This window comes from Odocoileus virginianus, chromosome 7 (genome assembly GCF_023699985.2).
Source record: "Odocoileus virginianus isolate 20LAN1187 ecotype Illinois chromosome 7, Ovbor_1.2, whole genome shotgun sequence".
In the NCBI taxonomy this organism is placed as follows: domain Eukaryota; kingdom Metazoa; phylum Chordata; class Mammalia; order Artiodactyla; family Cervidae; genus Odocoileus; species Odocoileus virginianus.
This window is the reverse complement of record NC_069680.1, coordinates 32,656,130-32,683,997: the sequence shown is the minus strand read 5'-3', so window position 1 is coordinate 32,683,997 and position 27,868 is coordinate 32,656,130. Positions and strand designations below refer to the sequence as shown.

The following is a 27,868-nucleotide window of genomic DNA, read 5'->3' as shown; positions in this document are numbered from 1 at the left end:
ACATCATGAGAAACGCTGGGCTGGAAGGAGCGCAAGCTGGAATCAAGATTGCTGGGAGAAATATCAAAACCTCAGATACGCAGACGACACCACCCTTGTGGCAGAAAGCAAAGAGGAACTGAAGAGCCTCTTGATGAAAGTGAAAGAGGAGAGTGAAAAAATTGGCTTAAAGCTCAACATTCAAAAAACTAAGATCATGGCATCCAGTTCCATCACTTTATGGCAAATAGATGGGGAAACAATGGAAACAGTGAGAGACTATTTTTGGGGGGTTCCAAAATCACTGCAGATGTTGACTGCAGCCATGAAATTAAAAAACGCTTGTTCCTTGGAAGAAAAGCTTGACCAACCTAGACAGCATATTACAAAGCAGAAAGATTACTTTGCTGACAAAGGTCTGTCTAGTCAAAACTATGGTTTTTCCAGTAGTCATGTGTGGATGTGAGAGTTGGACTGTGAAGAAAGCTGAGCGCCAAAGAATTGATGCTTTTGAACTGTGGTGTTGGAGAAGACTCTTGAGAGTCCCTTGAACTGCAAGGAGATCCAACCAGTCCATCCTAAAGGAGATCAGTCCTGGGTGTTCATTGGCAGGACTGATGCTGAAGCTGAAACTCCAATACTTTGGCCACCTGATGTGAAGAGCTGACTCACTGGAAAAGACCCCGATGCTGGGAAAGATTGAAGGCAGGAGAAGGGGAAGACAGATGGTTGGATGGCATCATCAACTCAGTGAGCATGAGTTTGAGCAATTCCAGGAGACATTGAAGGACAGGGAAGCCTGGCGTGGTGCAGTTCATCGGGTTGCAGAGTCGAACATGACCTAGCAAGTGAACAACAACAGTGAGGACCCACAGTACAGCACAGGGAACTCTATCCAGTGTCCTAACTGGGTGTCCTAACTGGGAAGGAAATCCAGAAAAGGGTGGATGTGTGAGCACATTCAGCTGATTCACTTTGCCGTACATCAGAGATCAACCCAACACTGTAAAATAACTACACTCTGATAAAGGTAATTTAAAAAGTAAACCGTGATGCCGACACCCCCAAAAACAGCTCGGCGTGATGGCCGATACCCTTGACTGTATCCTTTCCGCCTTCGTGTCTGTCTGTTGTGCTGGTTGGCGATTCCCTCTGCCCTTTTTGCTGCTCACCTGAAGTTCCGTGCGCTCTGCATCCTGTTAACGATCCCTGACCTTCTCTCTTCATTTTGGAAAATTAGACGTGTCTTTTCTTCCGTGTGTCCCCTGTCCCCAGTTTCCCTTCCCTCCCTGCTTCCCCAGATAAAATTTTTAAAATTAAAAAAAAAAAAAATGTTTTTTGGGACCTCCCTAGTCCAGTGGTTGAGAATTTGTCTCCCAATGGAGGAGGCTGGGTTCGATCCCTGGTCAGGGAGATGAGACCTCACGTGCTTCCCGGTCCAAAAAAAAAAACCAGAACATAAATCAGAAGGAACAATGTAACCAATATTCAATAAAGTCTAAAAAAATGGTCCACATAAAAAAAATATTTTTAAAAAAAAATTGGTTTAAAAACTTGCTTTACTGATGCTCTGTTTTCTAGATCATGAAGTCTTGGTTTCTTTTTTTTATGACCTGCACTTTTTATAATTTTTATTTACTTACTCAGTTACTTGGGGCTGTGCTGGCTTTTCGTTGCTGTGTATGTTCTCTGTAGCTGTGGTGAACGAGGGCTCCGCGTTGCCGTGCTCCTCATCACGGATCCAGCCCGGGGCACGCGGGCTCGGCAGTTCAGGGGCCTGGACTCGAGAGCACAGGCCCCACAGTCACGGCTCGTGGGCTTAGTTGCTCCGACGCAGATAGAATCTTCCCGGACCAGGGATCGCACCTGTCTCTCCTGCGTTGGCAGGCAGATTCTTTACCACTGAGTTGCTAGGGAAGCCCCAAAATAATTTTAAATTAAAAAAAAATTAACATCAGAGAACAGCAAAGGAAGAATAAAGGAACAAAAGCATGAGACTCACAAACAAATAGGAACATGTTGCAGTTCAGTCGCTCAGTCGTGTCTGACTCCTTGCGACCCCATGAATCGCAGCACGCCAGGCCTCCCTGTCCATCACCAGCTCCGGAGTTTACTCAAGCTCATGTCCATCGAGTCGGTGATGCCATCCAGCCATCTCATCCTCTGTCGTCCCCTTCTCCTCCTGCCTTCAGTCTTTCCCAGCATCAGGGTCTTTTTAAATGGGTCAGTTCTTCTCATCAGGTGGCCAAAACATTAGAGCTTCAGCTTCAGCATCAGTTCTTCCAATGAATATCAACATGGGAGACTTAAAATCACGCATTTGACCGTAAGGGGTCAAACACTCTAATTAGAGGACAGAGACTGTCAGGCTGGAGAAGGGAAGAAAGACCCAACATATGATGCTCACCTGAGACGTTCTCTACATATAAAAACACAGGAAGCCCGGAGTGGAAGGATACAGACACTAGTGCTGTGGTGGTACCTATATTAGCGAGAGGCACAGGGGCCTGAAGGCAGGAAGCGTGAAACCAGAAACTGAGACCTGTTTCATACTGATGAAAAGTTTAATTCAACAGGAAGACACAAGAACCCTAAATGTGCAGGCATCTAACAGCATAGTTCCAGACCACACACAGCAGCAGCTGACACAGCTAAAGCGAGATCCAGACAAGCCCACCGCCGTGGCCGCAAGTGGGGCCCAGCAGACAGGACAAGTCAGCAGACCCTGAAGATGCAGGGGACGACTTGTCACACGTACCCACCACATCCAACAGCTGCCAAGCAGATTCCTGTCGAGTCACATGGAACATTTCCCAGCAGAAGTCACGTGGCAGCTGTAGTCACAGTCACGTCACAGGACTGGGGTCCCAGCAAGCTAGACCCTCCAGTCCAGCCTTCAGACCCCGCGGGCCCTCCCCCGGCCTGAGTGAACCAGAAACACCAGCCCAGCTGCTGCCAACCCTGACCCTCAGAACCTGGGAGAGATAATAGATATTTATTATCATTCATAACATTAATATAATAATGTGTTACATTTGTTGTTGTTCATTCACTAAGTTGTATTTGACTCTTTGGGACCCTGCAGTATACCAGGCTTCTCTGTCCTTCACTGTTTCCCAGAGTTTGCTCAAACTCAGGTCCATTGAGTTGGTGATGCCATCCAACCATCTCATCCTCTGTCGTCCCCTTCTCCTCCCACCTTCAATCTTCCCCAGCATCAGGGTCTTTTCCAATGAGTTGGCTCTTTACATCAGGTGACCAAAGTATTGGATCTTCAGCATCAGTCCTTCCAATGAATTTCATTCAGGGTTGATCTCCTTTAGGATTGACTGGTTTGATCTCCCTGCAGTCCAAGGGACCTCAAGAGTTTTCTCAGATGTTACATACTATATAATAACACACACTATAATTATTTGTTATGATTTACCTACTTTTCCAGCTGCTTTGCTTTGCAGTAACTTGTTACATAGCACCAAGTAACTGACACATCTTAGCTTCTGAGCTGGGAGCCCAGGGTATGGACTTTACATGTTTCTTCCTTTCTGACACATGCACGGAAAGTGGGCAAGTTCCCTCCCAGCACTAACCAAACCCAAAGAAGCAGAGGAAAGGAGAACAGGAACCAGTGACACAGAAAACACATCAGCGCCTCGACAAAGCCCACAGTGACTGTCCGAAAGGGCTAACGGAAGCGATGAATCCGAGCAAGATTAGGGAGGCGGAGTCACACCAACAGTGAGAGGGGACACGCCACAGGTCCTCAGCGACCGAGAAAGCGCTGGATGAGAAGATTACAAGGAATTTTATGCTGATAAACCAGACAGCTTGGATGCAATGAAAAAAGTCACTGAGAAACATATCTACCAAAATTGACACAAGAAGAAATCGAGACTCTGAGTTATCCTGTATCTGTCAGTTAGAATCAAAGGTGTTTTCTAGATCAAGCCCTCATCTCACGTCATCACATGTCCAGTGCAAGAGGCTAAATTGAGTGACTTTGAGTGACAGCCCCCCGCGGGTCTGGGACGGATCTGGGGGGGCAGGAGGCAGGGGCCGCCCCTGGGGGGAGGGCAACATAGCCAGGCAGGAGGAGGGCACCGCTCAGGGACCCCAACCTGCTGCAGTCAGTCAGTCATGGAACCTCCAGGCCTGCTGTGAGCAGCGGGGAGGGGCTGAAGGGAGGTGGGCGGGGCCGAGGGGAAGTGGAGGGGCTGAAGGCGGGTGGGGACCCCCAGGGGAGGTGGGAGGGGGCCCAGGGGGAGGGAGGCGTGCCTGAGGGCGGGCGCAGGCGCCTACGCAGCGCTCCGCCCGCGATCATCAGTGATGGAGCCACAGCCGCGTGCCTGTCACCACGTTCTCCTTTAATGCAGCTCAGACCGCCTCGTGAGGATGTAAGGACGTAAGGATGTAAGCTCAGGACGTAAGGATGGAGGGATGGAGACGCAGGCCCTCAGGCTCTGCGCCAGGGGGCGCCCTGGGAGGGCGCGAGCCACGGCCGTCTTCCAGGTGAGTAGTGTCTGTAAACGTCTTCAGATTCTTAATACTTTGGGTTAAAAAATATATTCTGAGGCTGGGACGCAGCCGGCCCGAGCGACAGGCTCCCGGGCAGAGCAGCGCACTGGTGGTTTCTGTTCAAGGCCGACCTCAGTTTCAGCTTCAGGACTTCATCATGCAGCCTCCGGGCCTCGGGGACAGAGAGGGGTCAGGTCAGCCTGGATGCAGAGGCATGGTGGGGGCAGAGCCTGTGCCCTGGGCCTGGAGCCGTCCCCGAAGGGGAGGGCCCCCCACGCCCCGCAAGCCTCAGCCCCCTCTGCTGGGGGTCTCCCTTCCATCCCCCCGGCCCCCCGCCCCACCCCCTCAGCCCCCTCTGCCTGGGGGGGTCTCCCTTCCTCCCCATTCCCCACCTCACAGAGTCTGGACCAGCAAACGGTGAGATGGAGAGTGAGGGGGCCAGGGGCCAGTGTTGGAGCAGCCCCTCCTGTCAGAGGGCTGGCATGCATCGAGCAGGGGTCTCCCTTCCGTTCCACCTCCGACACTCCCTTAACCCCCTGAGACCCCTCCCCCAGGACAGCACCAGGGAGCCCTCCAGGCTCGTCCATTCAGGATCTGCTGCTTCTGCTTCCTGCCTGCCCTCCGACCCTGTGACCCAGGGAAACCCCAAGGTCAGAGCCCGTGTGGTTCCCTCCGGGTTTCAATGGACACTCACCATCTCCACGTCTCGGGCGGCCCTCCCGACGCCCTCGAGGGGCGCCAGCCCCCGGAACCTGCTCCTCCGCGCATCCAGCTGCTGGGTCTGCGGCTTCAGCATCTCCGCCAGAATCTGCCCTCGGAGGCCACTGCGGGGACTGGGTGCGGGGAGACAGAGCGCTCGCCTGCCCGCCCCGGAGCGCCTCCTGTCCCCCAGCTGGGAGAGACAGCTCCCCCCGCCTCAGGTGCCCGCCCACAGGGGACGGGCCGCCTCCCGTGCCCCCTCCTGCTGGACCTGCTCTGCTTTAAACGCTCAGGTACACCTGAGACGTTACACACCGTGGACATGTACGCAGCGCCTCGTGAAGGAGGGGGTGTCTGTTTCCAGCGGGAACACACGGTTTTAATAATTCCTCAGTGAGGAACAGAGCACAGCTTCGGGGGTGACGTTGGAGGGTCTGCTCAGCAAGGCCTGGGGCTGTTTCCCCCTCAGGATGTCGGGAGCGCGATGGGGAGGGTGGCAGGCCCTGGGGCACACCCCTGGCCGGGCCCCTGAGATCCCCCCACACCAGCACAGTGGCTGCCTGAGTCCTCAGGACAGACCCCCTGGTGAGGGGCCTGACTGCCCTCATCTCAGACCCCAGCTCCTGGGAAGTCCTACCCACGAGGTAGGGTGTCTGTGCACAGACGTGGCTGGCTGTGGGCTTGCTAAGGGGCCACGGGGGCAACGTGGGATCCCAGGTGTGCGAGTACCCCCCACCAACTCCTCAGCTGCAGGTGAGACCCCCACGAAGCTGCCTTAACCCCACCGACGGGCCCGTGACACTTTCCCAATTTCCAGGATGAGGGACGAACGAGCCCTCTGCCACCCACAGGTCACAGCACAGCCACCTTCCCGCAGTGCCCTCGGACCAGAGCTGTGGAGGGGCAGGGCTGGGCTGGGCGAGGTGAGCGCCCCTGGCCAGGTCGGAGGGGCCCAGGGACCGCCGGGGTCAGGGCGGGCGGAGGGGCGTGTCTCGGGGACAGAATCATGCCCGGTTACCAACGAGGTTACCAACCTCATTTCCTGACACGCTTGCAGCGGTTCTTCTTTGCTTTGTTTCACTTTTCCAGGCAAATTCTTCAGTATTTTCCCTTTCTCTCTCAGGTCCGTGGCAAGGGCCATCTTTGCCGCCCCCTGGAAGACGCAGCAAGATCCTTTCAGGAAAACAGCCACTGACACCAAGGCTGCCGCCGGGCACAGCACACTCGCGCCCCTCACGCTAGGGTCCCAACCCTCGGCCGGCGCGGGGCGGAGGGGGGGTGAGGCCACAGCGCAGGACACGGGCGAGTAGACGGCTGCTCGGCGGCCCAGCCAGGCGTGGGCACAACACAGCTGACTCTGTTTGATCCATAGGTCAGGCTGACATGTGGGCTCATGCCCGACTAATAAAGTGGGGAAGTAGAAGCCTTGTAGTCAGAAAGCCTGAATTACAGATTCATAGGCTTGGATCAATGACACGACGAACCGGCACAAAACAGGCTTTCAAAATGGGCCAGAATCAGCAGAGCCAGCTTTTCCAACAGAGACAGACCTCTGTCTGTGGCTCTGCTTGAGCTCACGGCCCCCACAAGTGTGCAGGCACAGCGGGGCTCAGGGGTGTCCCCTAACTAGCCCCCTGCCTCCCGAACCATGGCCGGTGAGCCTTGACTGCCCTCAGGGACCCCACAAGCTCCGATGGTGACTGTCCAGAGTCTCTAGCAGGAGGCCTTCTCCGTCCTCCCCGGAAGCAGCCGCGACAGGTTCTTCTGGGTGGAGGGGCCCTGAGTGGGGGCCAGGGAGGCAGGATAAAGGCTGCGTGGTTCTGTAAGGATCCGCAGACTGCTTAGGCCTTCCCTGGCGGGACAGCGGACAGGCATACACCGGCCAGTGCAGGGAACACGGGTTTGATCCCTGGTCCGGGGGGTGTCCACATGCCCCGGGGCAGCTAAGCCCGTGTGTCACAACTGCTGAGGCCCACGTACATGCTGGAAGGCCGGAGAGCCACGGCTCCTGAAGCCTGACGCCCAGAGCCCAGGCTCTGTGACAAGAGAAACTGCTCTGCTGGGGGGCCCCCGCGCCTCCCCCCACAGCCATCCTGCGGCGGTTTCCTCCTGGAGGGGACCTGGAAGATTTCTGCCATCAGGGCTACAAGCTGGGGGCCCTGCAGCCCTGTAACGGGGATGCAAGTGGCAGCAGCTGCCCCCCCCCCCCGGACCCCTGAGAACCAAACCAACCCCCAACCCAGGGAGCTTAGACTTGTGCATCTGAAGTATGCGAGTGCGTCTGTGTCTGAAGTGTGCGAGTGCGTCTGTGTCTGAAGTGTGTGAGTGTGTCTGTGTCTGTGAAGTGTGTGAGTGCGTCTGTGTGTGTGTCGGGGCGCACAGCTGCTGCAGGGATTGGATGAGTCTCAGATGGGAGAAGGCTGCGGGGGGCGCCGGGGCGGTGCGGGGCGGGGGAGGGGGGTTATGCAGGGCTAATCTGCCAGGTCACCTCTAAGTGGGTCACCAGGCCGGCCACCTGCGTCACCAGCTCCAGCCCAGCAGCACCGGCCTGACCTCAGAAGGAGCCTCAGGCTGGGGGAGGCTGGGGGGCGGGGGGAGCAGGAGCCGGCCAGCTTCTCCTCCCCCCACCCCCGACTCCCATGCCCGCTGGGACAGCTGCTGCGCAGACCAGCGGAATCGGAACCTCCTGCCTGGGAGGTGGGGTGCGGCACACACGGGACCATGGGTCAGGCCCGCCTGCCACGGCCCCCGGGCAAGCGCTGGGTCCAGTGGGGTTTCTTAGACGCAGACGCCTGCTTTTACCTTTAAGACACGTAGGGTGTGATTCCGGCCGCACCCCAGCACCGTGTTGCCAGAGCACAGCGCGTGGACTCCAAGGTCACTGGCAAAGCCGCTGGGTTCAGAGCATCATGCTTTCTAAAGAGTGGGTGATGAGTCACGAGGCTCGGGCTCCTGCCTGGGCCAGAGGAAGCTTCCTGACCCGTGCGGGCGGTGGACAGGACGCCGGCGACCCCCACCCTAGGAGGCCAGGCCCTGGGAGGCCCGGCACCCCCGTGTCCCCTCGTGTCCCCGGCCCGGCCCCTCCGCCAAGCTTGCCAGAACGAGGGATGCGGTGGATGGAGCCCCAGCTCTGTCTACGTTCGCCCCTGCAGATGACGCTGAGGGCCACTAACGCGCTTTCCACCTACGACTGCTTTTCCTTCTCCGAGACAGGCCCCCAGAAGTCTCCCAGCAATTCAGTGTCTTTAACTCTCCTGGACATGCTCCTGGAGGCGGGTGGCTTGCAGCCGGCCCTCTGCGGCCCCTCCTCTCTAGGCCGCCCCGAGCACGCTGGCCGCCGTTCACAGCTGGAGCCCCGAGACACGGGCGTCTCCTCCGGACTTTCTGCCACCCGGGCGTCGTCTGCGACCTGCCTGTCCTACCCTTGGCCTGTTTGTCTACTGCACTCTTTAAAAAATCTATTTTCTGGTTTTTCCTTATATATTAGATATTAATCTTTTGTTACAAATATAAGTCACAAATAATCTCCCCATGTTTGACTTTGATTATAGTATTTTAGGCCATGAAAAATACTTCCGCTTTTAGCTTCCTATTTTTAGTTTCAGAGTTGTTGCATTTAACTTAGGAGGCAAACTGCTACTCCTGGTTTACAGACACTCTTCAATTCCTATGCTATGAATCCTAGTAACGGAGTGACGAGATGCCGTATTTCTCCGTAATATACAAAGTATACAGAATGGGACAAGCTTCTTCTTGCACGACATCACGAAGTCATTTCCAGCGGGAGGGAAGCATGCAAAAAGGCAGTGAGCCCCAGCTACACATGCCTAAGCGCGCAAACACCGCACCCGGGGCCACGGCCGCCCCGTGGGGGCAGCGACTCAGTGCCCGTGCCTGGATGGACAGAGCAGCAGAGTGCCTGTCCACATGCGGAATGTCACGCGGCCCCCAAGAGGAAGGGAGTTCAACACAGGCCATCATGCCAACGAGCCTTGAGGACACACTGGCCAGTGAAATGACCGCCGCGGCGCACACACAGGGTGCCCTCACTCACGGGGGTCCCAGGAGTCAGACACAGACGGGGGAAGGGCAGGGTCTGGGGAGCCAGCACTGCACGGGGACAGAGCCGCAGTCTGGGAAGCCAGGGAGGCCCTGCAGGTGGGCGAGGTGGTGCTTGCAGAGCGCCGGTACGGTGCTAAGTGCCCCTAAACCGCCCGCTCAACCACGGTCCAGACGGCATGTGGCCTGTCACGGGCACTCAGGCACACGTGGCTCATGGAGGCTCCCCATCCGACGGCCACAACGAGGCCTAAACCCAGCCCCGCAGTGGGGCCATGGTCTCTAGGGGTCACCTTGATGACCGCTCTGTGCTCCGGGGGGAGGAGTCGCCCTCATCTGCATGAAGAGGCTGCAGGGGCGGGGTGCAGGTGGAGGGGAAATGGGTCTCCAGGGCCCCGGGGGAGGGGAGGAGGTCTGCTGCCCGGCTCGTGGTCCGTGGCCTGGACTGTGGACCAGAGTCCAGCCTGGGGGCCCTGAGCCCGCATCGCGAGCCTGTCACTGCGAGGGCAGTGACGCCTGCTCCGGGAGGACCCTCCTGAGCTGCAGGAGTGAGGGGTGATCTGCGGGAAGGGGTCTGAGCACCCACAGGGAGCTCCAGGGAGGCCGGGCAGCGGGGCTGCAGGGGGCGGCCGGCGGAGGCCGGCACAGGGTGGACGAGCTGGTGGTCTCTGTTTTCTGCGGGAGGTCACCGATGGCAGGGGAACAGGACGTCGAGCTGACGGGCTTTGGAAGGCAGGCCGCCTTCGCGCGGGTACCTGGACGCAGCCCGCTCACCCAGCACCGCCTACCAGGCTCCGGGGCTCCTCCGCGGGGCCCCCTCCCCTCCGCGGGGGCGCCTCTCTCCCCTCCGCGGGCACACCCTCCCCTCCGCGGGCGCCCCCTCCCCGCCCCCACACATACCGGGTTCCTCCGCGGGGGTGGCGCCAGCAGGCTCCCGGGTTCCTCCGGCCTTCTCCTCATCTGGGCGCGCTCCCTCCACTCCTGCAGCACTCGCTTGTCTCTGGGGGAGGGGTGGGGGCAGCAGAACCTGAGTGCTGTGGATAAGGCGGCTCTCACCAGCGTTTCTACAGTCACTTCTAGAGCTTCACACAAAAGCCCGTCACTCCGGGCTCCCCCTCTCCGCCCAGAGGACAGACGCTGGCCGGACACCCGGGCCTCCTGGGCAGCGCTTGGCGCCTCTGAGTTTGTCTGGGCCTCCAGGCAGGGACCAGCCCAGCTCTGGCCAGCCCTTGCCCGCTGAGGCACCAGGACCCTTTCCAGGAAGGCCCAGCTGGGGCTGTGAGCTCCAAAGCCAAGGCTTCAGGCATTCACGGGTCTGCACGCCGCCCAGGGGGCCACCGAGCCGCCCGCCCGCTCGCTCTCCGACGCCTGAACCTCATCAGGAGCCTGAGCCCTGTCTCTGTCGCCCGGCGCCCACGGCTGGGCTGTTGGTAGCGTATCACCCGCTGCACCACAACCCCCCGATGATGCCCGGGGCTCAATGCCTCCACGCGTGCCAGGCACCACACCCGGGACGTCCCTGGCTGAACAGAGCCCTGGGCCACGGCTGCGGTGCTGGGACGGCCAGGCCCAGGGCTTCACCCACCGCACTCCGGCTCTGGACACCATCTCTCCAGCCCAGGCGGCCACTCGCCTGTTTGAACCACGTCCTGACTCTTCCGGGTCCCTGTCCCTGGGACATCCCCTTCCGGCCCCCAGACCTGGCTCTCCAGTTCCTCTCGGGGCAGAGCCCTCCCAGACTCGGCCGCCCCTCCCCGCGGCCTGGGCCCCTGCCCAGAGGGGCCAGATCCCCTCCGTCCTCAGGGTCACGGTGCTGGGTCCTTCTGGGCTCCTGGCCGGCGCCCTTCAAGGCCTCTGTCCTGGGCTCCAGGCTGAGGGTGGCAGGCTGAGGGCGGCACAGACTTTGGTGCTCCAAGCAGAGCCCTTTGCCCCCTGCAGCCCCGCCGCCCACCTCCCAGGAGCTCCCTGTGGGTGCTCAGACCCCCTCCCTGCAGCTCACGCCTGGGTCCTCCCGGAGAGGGTGTCACTGCCCCGCACCCTCCTCGGGGGGCTGTGCCATCCTGCGACCCCTCACCGGCCTGCTCATCCCTAGGCCCAGTGAGAGGCTGGCTGTCCTTGCCCCCCAGCCCCCGGGGGCCAGGCGCCCCCTTTGCTCCTGCACAGAGCCCTCCTCCCCTGCGGGGCTGCCCACGGGAAGCTGTGCCCGCGCAGGGTGGGGCCATGAGCGACGGAGGCAGAGGCGCTCGGGAGGGGGGTGGGCAGCCACCCCTGCAGACCTGCCTGGATGGAGAGGGGGCGGGGGGCCTTAGGGGGGCGCAATGGGCTCCATGCGGCACGCAGGTGGACAGACACCCGGGAGACGGGGGGCGGCCCAGGGGAGCCCAGGCCACACCATCTCGCTCAGCCGTGCTATCAGTCACGGGGTGCGGGGCCCCGGGCGGGGACGCCGTGTTCCCTGCCCGGGTCTGAGTGCCTTGCAGCACCGGCCTTTCGCTGAAGGCGACGGCACCCGACTAGAAAAGCACGTCCGGGCTGGGACCAGCACACGAACCCTCTACACCCGAGGGTCCTGAGAGAAGACACTCAGGTGGGCTGATTTCAGGAGGTCTATTCAGACAATTTACAAGACAGGGGCGGGACCGCAGGGGCAGACCGGGCCCTGCTAGGAGGAGGGGCTGTGCCCACCGCAGCCCCGGGGGTGGGGGGCGGACAGACTCTGCCCTCCCTCACCCCCGCCCCACTGACCTCCTGCCGGACCCCCCACCGGCCAAACCCAACCAGAGGGTGGGGGCACCCGGGCACGCTGGAGGCAGGCCGTCCGTGCTGGGCGGTCTCTGGGGGCCCAGGGCGCACTGGAGACGGGCGGTTGGCGGGGCTGGAGGGCAGAAGGCGGACAGTGAGGATGGCCGGCCAAGTCAGCCCGGACCCCGGGGTAGGGGCAGGATGAGCCCACGGACAGCAGGCTACTGTAAGCAACTTGCCTTAAAAAAGGCCTGTGAGCCGGTGCTGAACAGGGGAGGACGGACTGGGGAGAATAAGGAAGCAGACGGGGACACAGGCCAGCAGCAGGCGAGGGGCCACGCCCAGCCACGGGGACACCATAGCGGCTTCCAGTGAAGCCAAGACCCCCGGCGCTCCCCCAGCCCCGACCCTGGGGGGCCCTGCCCCAACCCCGGGCCCCCCCGCCCCGATCCCAGACACTCCCCCGCCCTGACCCCAGCACCCCCCCAACCCCCGGCACGCCCCCCCAAACTCACCTCCGGCTCTGCTCCTGAGCCTGCCTCTCCCGCAGCTCCCGGAGGGCCAGGCTCCTGCTCTCCCCCAGCTGGCTGGCGCGGACCAGGGCCTGCCGGGCGGAGCCCAGCTCGGGCAGGACGCCTTGGAAAGAGGGCACCTTCATCCTACGACAACACGAGGTCGTCAGCCGAGTGCGTCACGCAGCCCGAGATGAGCGTGGGGCCGCAGGCGGCTGCCTGCAGAAGCCACGACCCTCTCTGTCGGTGGGCAGGGCCTCCACCCCCTCCCCAGGCCAGGTCTCGACTGTGAGACACCTGAGACCAGGTGAGACTGCCGCTGTGGGAAAACGTGGGCGTGGACCTAGATGAACTAGGCCATCGGGCCTCTGCCGGGGAGCCCTGCGCTGTGAGCCCAGGGCCACGGCCAGGCAGTGACCCTCCAACGATGCTTTCCTCTGAGAAATTCTCAAACCTGCAGCGACAATGCAGTGAACACATGCCCCCTTGGCTTGCGGATCTAAGCTCTCGTCCGTTTTCCAGCTGCGCCCAGCGCAGCCTTGTCAGCTCAGATGGGCTGGTACTCGCAGCCTCACTGCAGACTTTCACCACAGACTCGCGTGTCCACACAGCCCACGGGGCCGCAGACGAGTGGCCGCGGACCACGTCCGTGCCCTGGACATGACGTCACTGCCCGTGCCGACGTGTGAGCTGTGTTCGCCAGCGTTACTGGGTCACGCTCTCTCTGCACACACACACCCACACGCGTGTGCAGGCCGTGCACACACGCGCCAGGCACATGCACATGCCATCTGAGTCTTTCTCTCACGTAACCTCTTGCTCTGAGCCTGTTTCCCTGGCTTACCCCGCGCCGTTGGGGTAACTTGAACCCTAACCCGGGGCTGGCACGTGCCACGTCTCGGGATGACGATGTGGACACACGTTCACCTGACAGCGTCACGTTAGGGCCTCGCAGGAAAACGTGCCAACCTGCGGGGACCGCGTCCAGCCTCGCCTCCTGCCTTCACCTGAAGCGGGGCCTCGGGCAGGGGAGCGGCTTCCCCTTGGAGCCCAGCGCGGCCCTGAGGTTGGGGGGCAGCTCCACCGGCAGGAGCTGGTTCCCCAGCGCCCCCGCCCGCTCACTCTCCACGATCTCCTGCCGCAGCGTCCAGAACCGCCGGATCTCCTCCTCGCTCGGCCAGTCCTCCGGCGTCTCGGTGGAACTCCTGGGCCCGAGCAGGCCTAGTGCTTCCACAGGTGGGAAAGAGTCTGCCTTCTCTGTTAGCATGCTTCTCTTTGGCTCCTGAGAACGAATGGCTTCTTTGTTAGGTATCTGCTCTTCGGATAAGTCCAACAGGGGCTGTGGCAGATCCCTCGCGGTCATCTTTTTAACTGGGGAAACGGACAGCGAACAAAAGGCCGTTTTAGTAGATTGCAGCTCCAAGCCCGACACACACGCAGCCTAGAGGCCGCTCCCACATAGAAGGCTGGGGGCTCCCTGTGTAGGGTGGGCGGGGGGATCTCTCTGCCCCAGGCTCTCACTCCACACAAGTCTGTATAAGTGAAGATACCTTCCCCATCTAGACCTTCTAGTATCTGCTTCCAACCGATGCTCAGCCCACACACCTGTGCTATTTTATTGCAGCGCGTCTGCTGACTTTAGACACTTTGATCCCTAGGAAAGTCTAGTGAGAAAACTGGCCCCGAACATATTCATTCCGAGGTGCACCAGACCCCGCATCGGGTGTTAGGGCCACAGCACCCCGCAGAAGGGGGTCATCTCGCCTCACGTGGCCTCCGTTCTGGCGGGGCAGGACCTCATGTGCTGACTGACAGACAGGGGGCCCGGGCCTGCTGTGGGCTTGGAGTGGGGGGCTCGCCCACCAAGCCCAGCCTCAGCCTGTGGCACACCCCCAGACCCAGCAGCCCCTGGCGTTCTACAACACATTGAGACAGCTTTGCCCGTCCAAGTTACCTTCTGGTATAAAACGAATTCATCTTCAGCTTTTTGGCCTAATTTATTCAGCTGTTTTCTACCCTTTTCCCCAGCTGATCATGTATCTATTACGTTGGAACCAATAGAGCCCTCTTTATAAAAATACAAATAAAAGATACAATGGGACTGCAAGGTGATGAGTTTTAACTGCACAATAAAATGTTAAATTCTGAACAATACGTTCAGTGTCAGTGGTCACAACATTGTTTCTTGAAGTGGAGGCTGCTCTCCCGTGCTCTGGGGAGACCGTGGAATGTGGGCGGGTGGACACCTGGACTCACAGGCTAGCAGGACGGCACCTGCCCTTCGGAACCCTGGCCCGGGTCTCCTCCTGTGGGAACCCGAGAGTGGCCCAGCGGGGTGCACTGCGGCTGCACCGGGCACAGCTCGTGTGAGCCCAGGATGGCCTGGTCCCAACCACTGGGGACCGGTGCTGGGGGTCGGTGTTCTTTTGTTTTTTAAAGAAAAATAGTTTTCAAAATTGGCAAAGACCTGCTTTAAAAAGTCTTAAGAAGTGACAAGAAATGAGCACATGCGTCCAATTTGCTTGTGGACAGACAACTGACTCAGCATCAAAGAGTCAAACTGGACCCGTCACACCACCAAACAGGAGTAGAGATGCCAGCAGACGGAGTTTAAAGTCGAGCAAACGGGCCAGATGCAAGCACTGTAAACGAATGCTGAATCACCCCATGTGGCATGAAAACAACTAATGCATGAAAATGGAAACCACCGTTTTGACTGGTCATTTGGTGCATTTTTAAGTGACTCCTGGGATGGTCACCTCCATGGGGGCTTGCAGGTGAGGACGGCTTCGTTTGAACCACCCCAGTGGGCTTTTAGCCAAACCCACCCTCGACAAGCTCAGTGACGGGCACCGAGGATGCAAACCCACCCACACGGAACCAGGAAGACACGCGGCTCCGAGTGAGCATGGAGGTCTGTGCGAGTCGGGCAGGGGACGCGCCGGGCACCCTTACCCCGTGTGACGCCCTGGGGCCCCGGGGTTACAGAGCACCGGCGTCAGTGCGTCCTAACAATCGCGCCACCCACCTCGAGGGGAGCCATCTCGGGGTACCGCGCACTCGGCCGCGCAGATCTGCAGGAAGGTCAGGATGGCCACCAGCCCCCTCTGCACCACGAGCTGTGGCGGGAACTCCAGGGGGCAGTGCCGCAGGCTCAGGGCCTTCAGGGTGGTCACGCTCCCTGTGGGAGAGCAGAGCCGTCAGCACCCGCCGCCCGGCGGGAACCGGCCGGTCAGGGCAGCCCGGACCCCAACACGAAGGACAGAAGGCCCGGCGAGGATCTAGGGCGAAAGGTCACGACAGATGCCTGAGATCTGCTTCCAAAAAAAAAAACTCTGCAGGGGAGACGGGTTCTGCGGATGAAGACCATGATGGTTATAAAATTAAATACGCAAACAGAAGCGGCAACCGCAGCCCTCAGGTGAAAACCAAAATACAAAGATGCTGTCATGTGCAAACCAAAATACAAAGATGCTGTCACATGCTATCTCAGAGACCTGTTTTCAACAACAACAGCAAAACCACAGGTCATGTAGGACAGAAGGAGGAGGGGGAGAGCGGGACGCACACCAGGAAGCACAGTCGGAAGGGACTGTCATCCAGTTGGTCCATGTGCTGGACTTAGCACAAAGAGACTTCAAAACATCATTTTAGATGTGCTCAAAGAAATGAAAAACAACAACAACAACAATCCATGTTTAAATGATTAAAGAAAGTGTAGTGAAATGACTCAACAAATGTCAGTAAAAAGTAGAAACTACACAAAAGAAGCAAGTGGAAGTTCTAGAGTTGAAAATTACGAAGACTGCGATAAAATCTCCTGGAGGGACTCAGCAGCAGGCGTGAGATGGAGAAGAGACAGTAAGTGAACTTGAAGATGGAGGAGCAGAGAGTCTCCATCTGAAGATCACAGAGGAGAAAGGGTTAAAACCAGGGCAGAACCTCCAGAGACTGTGGAACAACGGCAGGTGTGCGAGCACGTGTGTAAGGAGAGCAGACGCAGAAAGGAGCAGAGGGGTCACCCGAGGAGACCACGGCGAAAACGGCCCCAGAGGCGATGACAGACTCTAATCTACACTCTCAGGACGCTCAAACAGGTCCACACGAGGAACGTCTCGGTGCGATTCTGAAAGACCAAGAAAATAACCTCGGAAACAAGTCATTATGTAAAGGGACCAGCCTCAAGCTCTGATCTTTCCAGTAGTCACGTGTGGCTGTGAGAGTTGGACCATAAAGAAGGTTGAGAACCAAAGAACTGATGCTTTCAAACTGTGGTGGTGGAGGAGACTCTTGAGAGTCCCTTGTCCAGCAAAGAGATCAAACCAGTCCATCCTAGAAGAAATCAGTCCTGAATATTCATTGGAAGGACTGATGCTCAAGCTGAGGCACCAGTACTTTGGCCACTGGATGCAAATAACTGATTCACTGGAAAAGACCCTGATGCTGAAAACGACTGAAGGCAGGAGGAGAAGGGGACGACAGAGGATGAGATGGTCGGATGGCATCACCGACTCGATGGACATGAGTTTGAGTGAGCTCCAGGAGATAGAGAAGGACAGGGAAGCCTGGCGTGCTGCAGATCATGGGGTTGCAAAGAGCTGGACGTGAATGAGTCACTGACAACCACACAAGGTCGATGGCTGAGTTCTTGTCCAGAGCAATGGTGGAAGAAGGCAGGGAGCATCAGGCTCAAGGTGCTGGAGAAAACCCGCTGACCCAGCATCTGAGTCCACCCAAACTGTCCTTCAAGACCCCAGATGAAAGGAAAGCCTGCCAGGATGGACTCACATAGGAACAGAGAATGCAAACTGGCCTGTGACCATTTAAAACATGAACTGGTAATTACACCCACCCCAGACCCACCGCACACACAATCTCAGGTCCAGGCGAAAACCACTGAGCAAAACAGACGAGCTTAACGGCAATCTGGACGCAGAAGACAGAACCGATGACATCAAAGGCGGGTCGACAGAGAGTCCATGACGGTGGGACGCAGAGGGGAGACAGAAGCCGGGAAAGGGACACTCGAGGCATCTGAGTCAGAGCCACGTGTAACCGTCAGGAGTGCCGGACGCGAGGGAAAAGCCTGCGGGACACACAACACCCAGAGAAATGATGTCGGCCCCGAAATTCCCCAAATCTGATGAAAGGCATCAATACGCAGATTCAAGCAGCTCAGTGAACCTCGAGCAATGTAAATACACAGAAAACCACACGCAGGAATTCCACAGACAAACCACTGAAAATCAAACGGAAAAAGAAACATTCTAAAGCACCCAGAAAAAAGAAGATGGTACCTCTATCAAAACTGTTGACGTTTGAACAGATGATGGAATCCACACAACACAGACATCTGCACAGTAGTCAGCCCCTACAGGCTAGCTCCCACACTCGCTGCAACAGCCTTCAACAACGGAGCAAAGATGCAGATGGCCTTTGAGAAAGCCTGAGGCTGAGGGGGCAGACAATGAGATGATTGGACGGCATCGCCGACCCAACAGACATGAATCTGAGCAAACTCCAGGAGACACTGCAGGACAGAGGGGCCCAGCGTGCTGCAGCCCACTGGGTCACAGAGAGCCGGACACGACTTAACGGCTGACCAGTAGCAATAATCCTTTACCATAAGACTCAGTGTGACCCAAAAGAAGGTCTTCCCGCCAACAAAGTTGTCCCGGATGGAAGATGAAACTTCAAGAGGTGAAGAGCAGCAGAGGGTGACCATGGGAGAAACGTAAAGCAGAGTGTCCGCTGGACCCAGTCCATGCCTAAAAGCAGAATGCACGAAGACAAGAGCTCACCTGGCAGGAGGAGCCCAGGAACCAGGCAGGAGGAAGAACCCTTCACAGGGAAAATGAACAGAGACAGACACACTCCCGGCATCCACGCCCATGTGGACAAACCTCCGGGACTGTGCTAAGCCCCAGAGGCCAGGCCACCAAGAACACACACGGAGGGGGCAAATGCAGAAGCTGGGCGGGAGTCTGAAAGGAAGGCCTTTAAACACGTCCTGGGCAGGGCTGGTGAGTGGGAAAGCTCCCAAGGCAAGCAAAGAGGGGTGAGCAGGGACCCTGCTGGCTGAGGGGGGCGCGCAGCTGGACTGGGAGGGCGCTGGGCCCACAGAGCCCCGATGCCGCCCTCCCTGAGCACCGCAGGGCCCCGCGTCCGCAGTGCTCACACACGTATGCACATGCAGGACGTCAGCGTGACAGCGGCAGCCCCCGTTAACCCTGTCGTCTCGGCGCCCAGAGGGGTGGAGCGGACGGCATCGGCTGTGTCCCCCACGCGGGGGCGGGCCTGTGTGTCCACTGCGAGTTCCAGTGGCTACAGAAGGCTGCATTTAAACCTACCTTTCATTTCACTGCTTGTTAACACTCACCCAGCTCCACGGGTAACATTCTGATGGGATTTCTTTCTAATAGCAAAGTTTTCAAATGCCTTCAAAAAAAGACAAAAAATATATAATTTAGCAAGCAGGAAGTCGAACGAGCATCACATTTCTTCACCTGTCTTCTCTCTGTGGGGGTGGCGTCCAGGCAGACGTGCACACATTCCCCCCAACACTCTGTTCCGACAGCCAGCAGCCTTGCCGCTTGGCAGCTGGTCGGGCTCAGCCTCAGCGCTGCAGGCGCTGGAACCAGGCAGCTCTTTCTGAGGGCCCGTCCTGCCCGCAGGGTGTTTAGCGGCGTCCCGGTCTCCCAACCTAAACGCCCCCTCCTCAAGCGTGACAACCTCAGGATCTCCAGACACTGCCAAACACCTGCTGAGCCACGATGGCCCCGTCACATACGCTCCCTGCCGGCGGCTCCCACATCCACGACACGGACAGGGGCACGTGAATGCTGCTGTTGTTTTGATTACGCTTTTCAGAAAGTTTAAGGCTTTTAATAAGCCCATAATTACTTAAGACTTCTAATGAACATGTTTTCAGCTCTTCAGCATACTGATCTAATTTTAATAACATAACGGGGTATAAACCACAGGCAAAATTATATCTTAGACAACATTCAGCAGCTGGCTTTCAGAAGTGGCAAAATCAAAGAATTCTCAAGTTTGAGGCCGTGTATTTGTTTCAGAAGGAACAACAGGGCTTACGGGAAGCAGCGCTGGTTTTTTTACCCTCTGAGGAGCGCTTACTCTCCAGACCCGAGTGCCACTGCTAAGTCAACAGTGGGCCAAGAGCACAAAACTGATCTCAACACAGCGGCCAAGCTCCCTGTGACGAGCAGAGCTGCCGAAAACCACCCTGACACACACTTGGGGACGCTGAGGCCACCGGCCACGCTGGCAGGGGCCCGTGAGAAAGCGGAGTGGGCAGAGCCGCTTGTCACGCTGCTCCAGGCCCAGGGGCACAACCCCCGGCAGACCCAGGAGCTCGGGGAGACAGCCTGGGTGCCCCACCCGGGGTGCCCAAGACGCGATTCATGGGGGCCCTTCCCTGTTACACGCAACACGACACTCACTTCTGTGAAATGCTTTTAAAACCACTGCGCGGCTGTCCAGGCGACTGAAGGGCCTTCTACAGCCCCTTCTCTGCATTTCACGGGTCTGCGATGACTCCTCCAGGAAGGGGGTCACCCTCAGACCCCTCTCTCCCTCCCACACCCTCCATCCGACCTGAATGCCGTTGGCTCCCCGCATGGACAGCTGCAGGGCCTCCGGACGGGCCTGCCCCCTCCCTGCAACCCTCTGTGACTTCCTGCCTCTTCCATGATGAAATTCAAACTAGCAATCGTCCTACGAGCTCCGCAACTCCCTCTCTGGGCGCCGCCTGCCGCCTCCCCGCCTCAGCTCTGTCCGCAGGGACAGGCCCACCTCAGCGCCCTTGCAGTTGACATCCCCCCTGCCTCGGATACACTGACACTACAGGAGGGTCTTACATTCAAATCACGAGGTCTCCTAAAGGTCGACAGGCTGCCACGGAAGGACTGGGCCTGGGGCCACGGCGCCCGAGAGAAGGGTGGCCTCACGCTGCACGTGGCTCTGAGGGGCACACGGGGGTAGGCAGTTTGGCCTCAGTTCCAGAAGGGGGATGCTAGGGGACGCCTGGCATCCGGGTGGCAGGAACTCAGCAGGACAGCGCAGAGCGTGCTCCAGGGTTTCCAGTTCCTCCAGACAGGAAGAGCGTCTCATTGTCTACCAGGAGCTGGTGCAGTCACACATGGGCCCTCGGGAGTGAAGCCGCAGGTCTGCATGCATCAGAAGTATTAATATTTCTGACACGGGAGCCAGAGATGTAACCTGCTTGTGGGGAAAGCCGTGGGCACCATCCAGCAGAGGCGCTACGGTGCTGGCGTGTTCCGAGGTACTAGGTGTCCTAAGCGATAATCATGTATGTGCTTTTGGGCTTCCCTTGTAGCTCAGTCGGTAAAGTATCCGCCTGCAATGCAGGAGACCCGGGTTCAACCCCTGGGTCAGGAAGATCCCCTGGAGAAGGGAATGGCAACCCACTCCGGCATTCTTGGCTGGAGAATCCCATGGACAGAAGAGCCTGGTGGGCTACAGTCCACGGGTCACAAGAGTCAGGCACGACTTAGCGACTAAGCCAGGCACAGCACGTGTGCTTTCGGTACCTGCAGCCACCACAGGCTCCAAATGGCTTTGCAGACCCCACCACGCGCTTCTGCTCTAAAGCCGAGATTCATGGGAGGGGTGGGGGAGAGCAAGGCAGCCAAAGACAGGCACTTTAAAGAGGCGGTGACCTCCCCACCCGGCCAGACAGACAGGCTACTCACTCGTGACGGCCAATCCCAGAGGGCAGCGCGGTGATCCTGTTGAAGCGCAGGTCCAGCCACAAGAGGTTGGGCAGCATCTGGAAGAAGTCTTTAGGAATCGCGCACAGGGCGTTTCGCTGAAGGTGCAACTGCTTCCAGGGGGAAAAGAAGAATGTTTTGTCAGCCAACTAAATTCTAAAACGTGATACACCCTCAAAACATTTGCACTGGTGACTGCAATCACACACAGCAAGTTAAACGAAAACCCGAATGTTTCCCCTGAAATGGCTGAAACGGGAAACACAAGCATCAGAAAGTCGAGGCCTGGGGGCTTCCCTGGTGGTCCAGCGGCTGAGCATCTGCTCTGAATGCAGGGCACGCAGGTTCAGTCCCCTGGCGGGGAGTGAAGATCCCACTTGCTGGGGGCAGCTAAGCCCATGGGCCACAGAGAGAGACGCTCAGGCCACAGATGAGACCCGATCTGACCAAACAGTTCTCTTAAAAAATTTAAAAAGTGAAAAAGACGAGGCCAGGCCTCCCCACGCAGCCGCTCGAGTGGCTTCCCACCCGGACGCGGCTTCTCTCCCGGCCGGTGGTCGAGACGCCACCGCCGAGCACATCCACCTTTTCCACCAACAGAACGCCCATCGTCACCCCGTGTGTCTGCGTCCCGGTCCCGTTCCTGGGGACCGCAGTGTCCGCGGCCCCGCTGCCCAGAGGATGAGGGCAGGTGCCGCGTCTGGGTCTTGGTTCCTGGGTCAGGAGGCACTGAAAGGGCAACCAAAGGGCGCGGGGCTGAGCTGTGAGCTGTGGCATCACCGGGGCTGCAAACGGCCACACGGAGCCAGCCGGTCACGGTCACGTCAGGGAGCCTGACCCCCACCCGGTGGACCCTCGGGTCAGCACGGAGGCTCAGGGCGGCACAGGAGGGAGGGGCCACACGCACGTTGGCCCCCGCGCTGCGTACGAGCGCGATACGGTCGTCAGAGCAGCCGGGTTGGGGGTGACACAGAAACCTTCTCTCCCGCGGTCGCCACCTGCTGCGTGGAGCCACCTTTCACACACGGGAAAGTCTCAGCCGCCCAGTCGTGTCCGACTCTCTGTGACCCCATGGACTGCAGCCCACCCGGCTCCTCTGCCCACGGGATTCTCCAGGCGAGGATACTGGAGTGGGCTGTCATTCCCGTCTCCAGGGGACCTCCCTGAGCCACACATAGACGCATCTAGGTATTTCTATTTACCACGGCGGCAGAGTGGAGAACTGAGGGACACTGGCCGGGAAACCAGGCTCCCTGGGTTCAAACCTTGATTTGGAAAAACCCGAGAGCCGTGTGCCCTGGAGCAGGTTCCTGAGCCCCTCTGTGCTCCGGGCCTGGCCTGTGACGGGGTGCACGCCCTGGGGGAACGGGTCACCGCCGCTCTGTTACGGCCCTGGGCACATGGCAGGCGCTCTTCCACCACCAGGGTCTTGGCTCCCAGGTCTGCTGCCAACGCCACCTTCCAAGTCCCGTCAAGCGCACGGCAGACGCTTGAGACACACCGGCAAGAAACTGCAGATATGCCGAAAACACAATCCCGAGTCAGCTCAGACGCGGCCGGGGACCGCCTGGTGACTGGGCTCGGCTTGTGGACGCTGTTGCTCTGGGCCACTCGCGGCCCAGCCCCTGCCTGGGCAGCTTAGGCGCTCTGACTCCCAGACTCAGCACTGAAGTGGCGGGTCCTCGTCCACACCAGAGGAGGAGATCGCAGAGACACGCCGGCCCCCGCCTTGGCCCCCTGGGGCCAGGCTGAGTGCATCACAGGAGCCCAGCCTGCCTGCCAGGTTCCTTGAGGCCTCGTGGGGACGGGCAGGCTGGGAGGGCGTCCGTGCCCCCTGACCGTGAGGGTCTCTGTGGGAGTGACTGGAGGCTCTGGAGGGTGTCGCTATGGCTGCAAAATGCAACGTAACGCCTGAAGGGCCACAGCTCGGGGTGGTCACCTCACTCGGGGACTCGTTGCCACGGTGATAAGGTTGACACCTCTATATTCTGAGGCACAAATAAAGCCCCTTCATTCAGGCTAAAGAAGGCTTCCTCCTTCTTTTATGCATGAAGGCACCATGAGTCTCTACACTGCTGGGCTCCTCGTTCAGAACTGAGAGCATTTGCTTCATTAAAAGTGGTGTATTATAGGAAGACACAGTAATTCACTCATGGAGGGCAGTGCTAAGGAAACAGCAAGACCAGTGCTGGCCTGAGAGCACACACAGGCTGTGGAACACAACGGGTTAGGAAAGCAAGCGGCCACCTAAAGTCTAAGCGCACACGGCCACAGGTACCGGGGTAGCCAAGAAGTTCATTCATTTCTTTGCATATGATGGTTCTAGTAGCTCTCGTCTTTAACTTCACTGGAAACAATTTTGTTATAGTGTGACAGCTGTCATATCGGTATACATTTTTTTAAAAAAAATTTATCAAAACTGGTGAATTTTTGTGCAGCCATTTAAATACTGAAGATGGAAGAAAAAAAGCAACATTTTCAGCGTCTTATTGACTGAGCATGCACACACAAAAGCTTTCTTATTTCGAGAAAGGTAAGAATGAGATTAAAATGCAAAAAAAGAGTTGTGCCGTGTATGGAGTATGTGCTGTGACTGATCAAAAGTGCCAAAAGTGGTTTGTGAAGTTTTATGCTGGGATTTCTCACTGGACGATGCTCCATGGCTCAGCAGACTACTCGAAGTTGACAGCCACCAAACTGAGACATTAAGAATAATCAACGTTACACCACACGGGAGAGAGTGGACATACTCAAAATGTTCCAAGCAAGCACTGAAAATCATTTGCACCAGCTTAATTATGTTCATCGCTTTGATATTTGGGTTCCACGTAAGTTAAGTGAAAAAAACCTTCTGTACCTTATTTCCACATGTGATTCTCTACTTAAACATAACAAAAATGTTCCATTTTTAAAACACCAGGCAAGGAAAAATGGATACTGTACAAAAGTGTGGAACAGAAGAGATCATAGGGCAAGCGAAATGAACGACCACCAACCACACCAAAAGCTGGTCTTCATGCAAAGGCGAGGTGATGTATGGGGTGGGGTTGGCAGGGAGTCCTCTGAGCTCCTTCTGGAAAACCACACGATTGGGTCCAACAAGTACTGCTCCCAGTGAGACCAACCAAAAGCAGCATGCCACGAAAAATGTCCAGAATTAGTCAACAGAAAAAAAAAAAAACCCTCCCATCAGGATAATGTAAGACTGAATGATTCTTTGGTTGACTAGGCTAATACTGTTACAGCTTGGCTGGGAAGTTCTGATTCATCCTCCGTATCCAGCAGACACTGCACTTCCGGATGTTCATTCGTTTCAGTCTTTACAAAATTCTCTTGACGGGAAAAATTTCAATTCCCTGGAAGGCTGTAAAAGGCACTCGGCAGTTCTTTGCTCAAAAAGATAACAAGCTTTGGGAAGATGGAATTACGAAGTTGCCTGGGAAATGGCAAAAGGTAATGGAACAAAACAACGAATATGTACTTCAATAAAGTTCTTGGTGAAAATGAAAACTGCCTTTTATTTTTACTTTAAAATCAAAGAAGCTTTTCGGCTAACCTAATAAAAGCACTGAAAACTGTCAATCAGCAGGCTGACAGTGCAACACGGGGGTGTGTGTCCTGTGTGGACACTGCTTTATATGCTGATCCTCCTGATCCACCATGGAGACAAGGTGAGGTTCAAGGAAGCTGCGAGACTATTGGGCAGTGAGAGAACTGCTGGCCCTGGACAGTCTCCGTCAAGCTGTGCAGAGGAAACTTTGCTGTAGAACTCGCAGGAGGAGACAGACCTGCTGGATCTCAAGTAGGCGGGGGCGGGATCCCATGAAGGCACCCGGCCCACAGCAGAGGCAAGCACTCGCCATGGGCAACGCTGTGTGGGGAGAAAGGTTTGACGGAAGTTTTTAAGGGGTATTGTGGTTTTGTATTTTTAGATTTTTTTTTTTTTTTGGATATGGACCATTTTTTAACTCTTTATTGCTTTGTTACAATGCTGCTTCTGTTTTTTGTTTTTGTTTCTTGCCTGAGAGGCATGTGTAATCTTAGCTCCCAACCAGGGATCAAACCCACACCCCCTGCACTGGAAGGCAAAGGCTTAACCACTGGACCACCAGGGAAGTCTCTCAGGGGTGTTGAGTTTTGATTAAGAGACCAAGCGTGTTTTTAGCAACAGTTTCCACCCACCATGGGCTTTTCACTTAAGATGTTTCCGAAGAGAGGACATTAGCGTCTGGCTGGCCCCTGCCGGAATTTCTCATTTTGCAGTGAGCGGCACATGAAACCCCAAGCTAACCCTCTTCCAATCCATCTCATTCTAGAATTTCTCTCTAAAAAGAAACCTGCAAGTGAGCAAAGCCTTCATTCACATCTACACGGCCTGCGTGCACCAAGCCCAGAGGCTGCCCCACTTACTCTGAGGTTGGGGACTTTAAAGATATCCTCAAAATGGTGAAGACCACTTTGACTCAAGTCTAAAATCGCTGAGGAGGAGAAGATGACCCCCGCGTGAACATCTCTGGAAGCGGAGGTGGGCTTGCTCCCAGCCTGGCCAGCGCTGCTCTCCTGGTCACCAGCCCCGCAGGGAACCGAGAGGGAACCGCTCCCCTCCATCAGTCGGCCGGGAGGAAGCACTCCTCTGGGGACCGCGGCGCATGCTCCTGGGTGTGGAGTCACCTGGAGACAGGGGGCGGGGAGGGGAGACACATCAACAAGGGCTACACGGCACAATCACGCCTTCCGGCGGCTCGGCAGGCCTGCAATGGCTGTGCTGGCTTACAAAAACCTGCGCGTCTAATAAACAGCATTATAAACCGGACTTTGGTAAAACGAAGCGGGCTGCAAGAATGCTCAGGTTAAACTGCTCCGCCCCTCCCTCTGCACCTCGGAGTTCCAGACTTAACTTTTAATTCCTGGAAAATGCAAAGGAGGAATGCCTTCTCGACGGACGAAACCGAATCAGAACGGTTCCAAATCCACACGCTGGCATCTCCCTCCCCTGAGTGCGGAGGGCGCCCTGAGCTCGCCCTTTCTTATTTGCAGGTCTGGGTCCTTCTCATCAGCGTTTCGCTCAGCGAGGGTGCTGCCAGCTCAGGAGTCTGCTGTGTGTCTGTCCCTCCATTTCAGAGTCGGGGAGTGAGAGGCCCGCGCCCCCTAGGCCTCCCCGTGGGTCCTTTTCTATGACTCGGGGTAGTGCAGGCTGCAACCTCCCCAAACCTCTAGACCAAGGAGAAAGTCTCAGGACCGCGAGGGGGCGGGGCGGGCCGCGCAGGGGCTTGGGAGGCCGCGTCCCCACCGCGCCAGCCGCGCTCCGGGCCCCACCTCCCATCAGCCGGCGCCCCTAGCATCTCCCGATGGGTCCTCGCCCGGGCGGGGCGGGCCGCGCGGGGGCAGGGAGGCGGCGCTCCGGGCCCGCAAGCGCGCGGTGTCCCAGAGTCTCCAGTGCGCCCCACCTCCCATCACCCGGCGCCCCCAGCCTCTCCCAATGGGTCCCCGTACCAGCCCACAGCCCGTCCTCACCCGCCCGCCCCGGGAGCGAAGGGCCCAGCGGAACAATACAGGCCGCAGGCGCACGCGGTCGCCATGGCGACGCGGCCATTCGGAGGCGGTGGGGCTCACGCGGTCGCCATGGAGACGCCCGACTGTACGGCGGCCCGCAGGCACCAAAGCGCACGGAGGGCGCGTGGGGACGGTGCTGCGCCTGCGCGCACGCGGGTCTGGACGTAAGGTCTCCGCCGCGCCCGCCGTCCCCGCCCTTCTCGGCTGGGCGGTAGGTGACACGGACGGAGGTGGAGCGTTCCCGAAAAAGGCGACAAGGGCGCTGAGGCCCAGAGCGTCCTGCTGCAGGAGGGAGGGGGCCGCGGGGAGCCGCCGATCGCACGCACGGGAAGGCTGGCTTTCCAGGTGGAGCCCCGGCGTCCAGAGCGTGGACGCCCTCCCTGCTCTTTACCTCCCCGCCTGCAGCAGGCAGACGTCCTTCCTCCTGGGGTCACAGGATGGCGGTCCTGGCTGCAGTCAGGCCGACATTCAGCGCCCAGGAGGGCAAGGGAGCCGCCCCCACCGTCCTCCCCGCCCTGGAACTGGCTTCGGACACGTAGACCCGTCACCAGGAGGGAAATGAAGCCCATCAGGGTTTGTCTCGGGGCCGGGCCTCCGCTCCTAGCACCCAGATGGAAAGGTCTGCGCGCCGGGCACTTGTGCCCGCCCGGCGCAGGGCCACGGGGGTGACGTCGTTAAGGGAGCTGACCTCTGCCGTCGCCAGGCTGCTGGAAGGGTCTCTGGAAGCTGCCGCCCCCCTGCCTGACGCTGAAGCCTCAAGTGTGTGGAGCAGGTAGTCAGGAAGGGAAGGTGGAGCTGGAGGGGGGACCAGCGAGCCCAAGCTGGAAGCCAAGAGGACGGACACCTCACGTGGGTGTCCTGCAGAAGTTGGCACCATGTCGGGAAACTGCACACACTTCGGGCCCGGGAGCTGGAGAAGCAAAAGGGTGGCTTGAGAGGCGAATCAGCCGCACACCTGCCTCCTGCCCGGGAGGGGAGCCAGCAGAGAAGGGGCCTCGTGTGGGAGCTGCAGCCACACCTGGGCCCCTGCCCTGAGCTCCAAGTGTCGGAACAGTCCAG

At 58.1% G+C, this 27,868-nt stretch overlaps 1 protein-coding gene across 13 annotated transcripts; it reads right to left on the bottom strand.

The window, feature by feature from the left end:
- Positions 1-2,524: 2,524 nt before the first annotated feature.
- On the bottom strand, positions 2,525-27,787 carry LRRC27 (leucine rich repeat containing 27). Of its 13 annotated transcripts, XM_070470501.1 has the most exons (13): positions 27,498-27,787; positions 25,667-25,927; positions 21,239-21,369; positions 18,883-18,941; positions 15,532-15,684; positions 13,511-13,874; positions 12,507-12,650; positions 11,995-12,124; positions 10,150-10,249; positions 6,225-6,343; positions 5,506-5,544; positions 5,186-5,324; positions 4,548-4,663 (listed from the first exon to the last, which is right to left on the bottom strand). In XM_070470501.1, exons 1-13 carry the CDS (start codon positions 27,684-27,686, stop codon positions 4,647-4,649), a joined length of 1,845 nt encoding a protein of 614 aa, XP_070326602.1. In that variant the 5' UTR covers positions 27,687-27,787; the 3' UTR covers positions 4,548-4,646. The 13 variants fall into 13 exon arrangements, 12 of the variants coding, with proteins under 12 accessions (XP_070326601.1, XP_070326603.1, XP_070326609.1 ...); XM_070470500.1 differs by lacking the exon at positions 11,995-12,124 and having other exon boundaries at positions 2,525-4,663; XM_070470502.1 differs by lacking the exon at positions 11,995-12,124 and having other exon boundaries at positions 2,525-4,663; positions 21,239-21,366.
- Positions 27,788-27,868: the final 81 nt, after the last annotated feature.

Excerpts from the sequence above, each read along its gene's own strand:
- LRRC27 (XM_070470500.1), bottom strand. The coding sequence starts at position 27,686 with ATGGTGCCAACTTCTGCAGGACACCCACGTGAGGTGTCCGTCCTCTTG. Across the intron at positions 6,344-10,149 it reads CACCCCCGCGGAGGAACCCG|GGGGCGGCAAAGATGGCCCT; the intron begins GTATGTGTGGGG and ends TGCGTCTTCCAG. Across the intron at positions 4,664-5,185 it reads CCGCCCGAGACGTGGAGATG|GCCCGGAGGCTGCATGATGA; the intron begins GTGAGTGTCCAT and ends TCTGTCCCCGAG.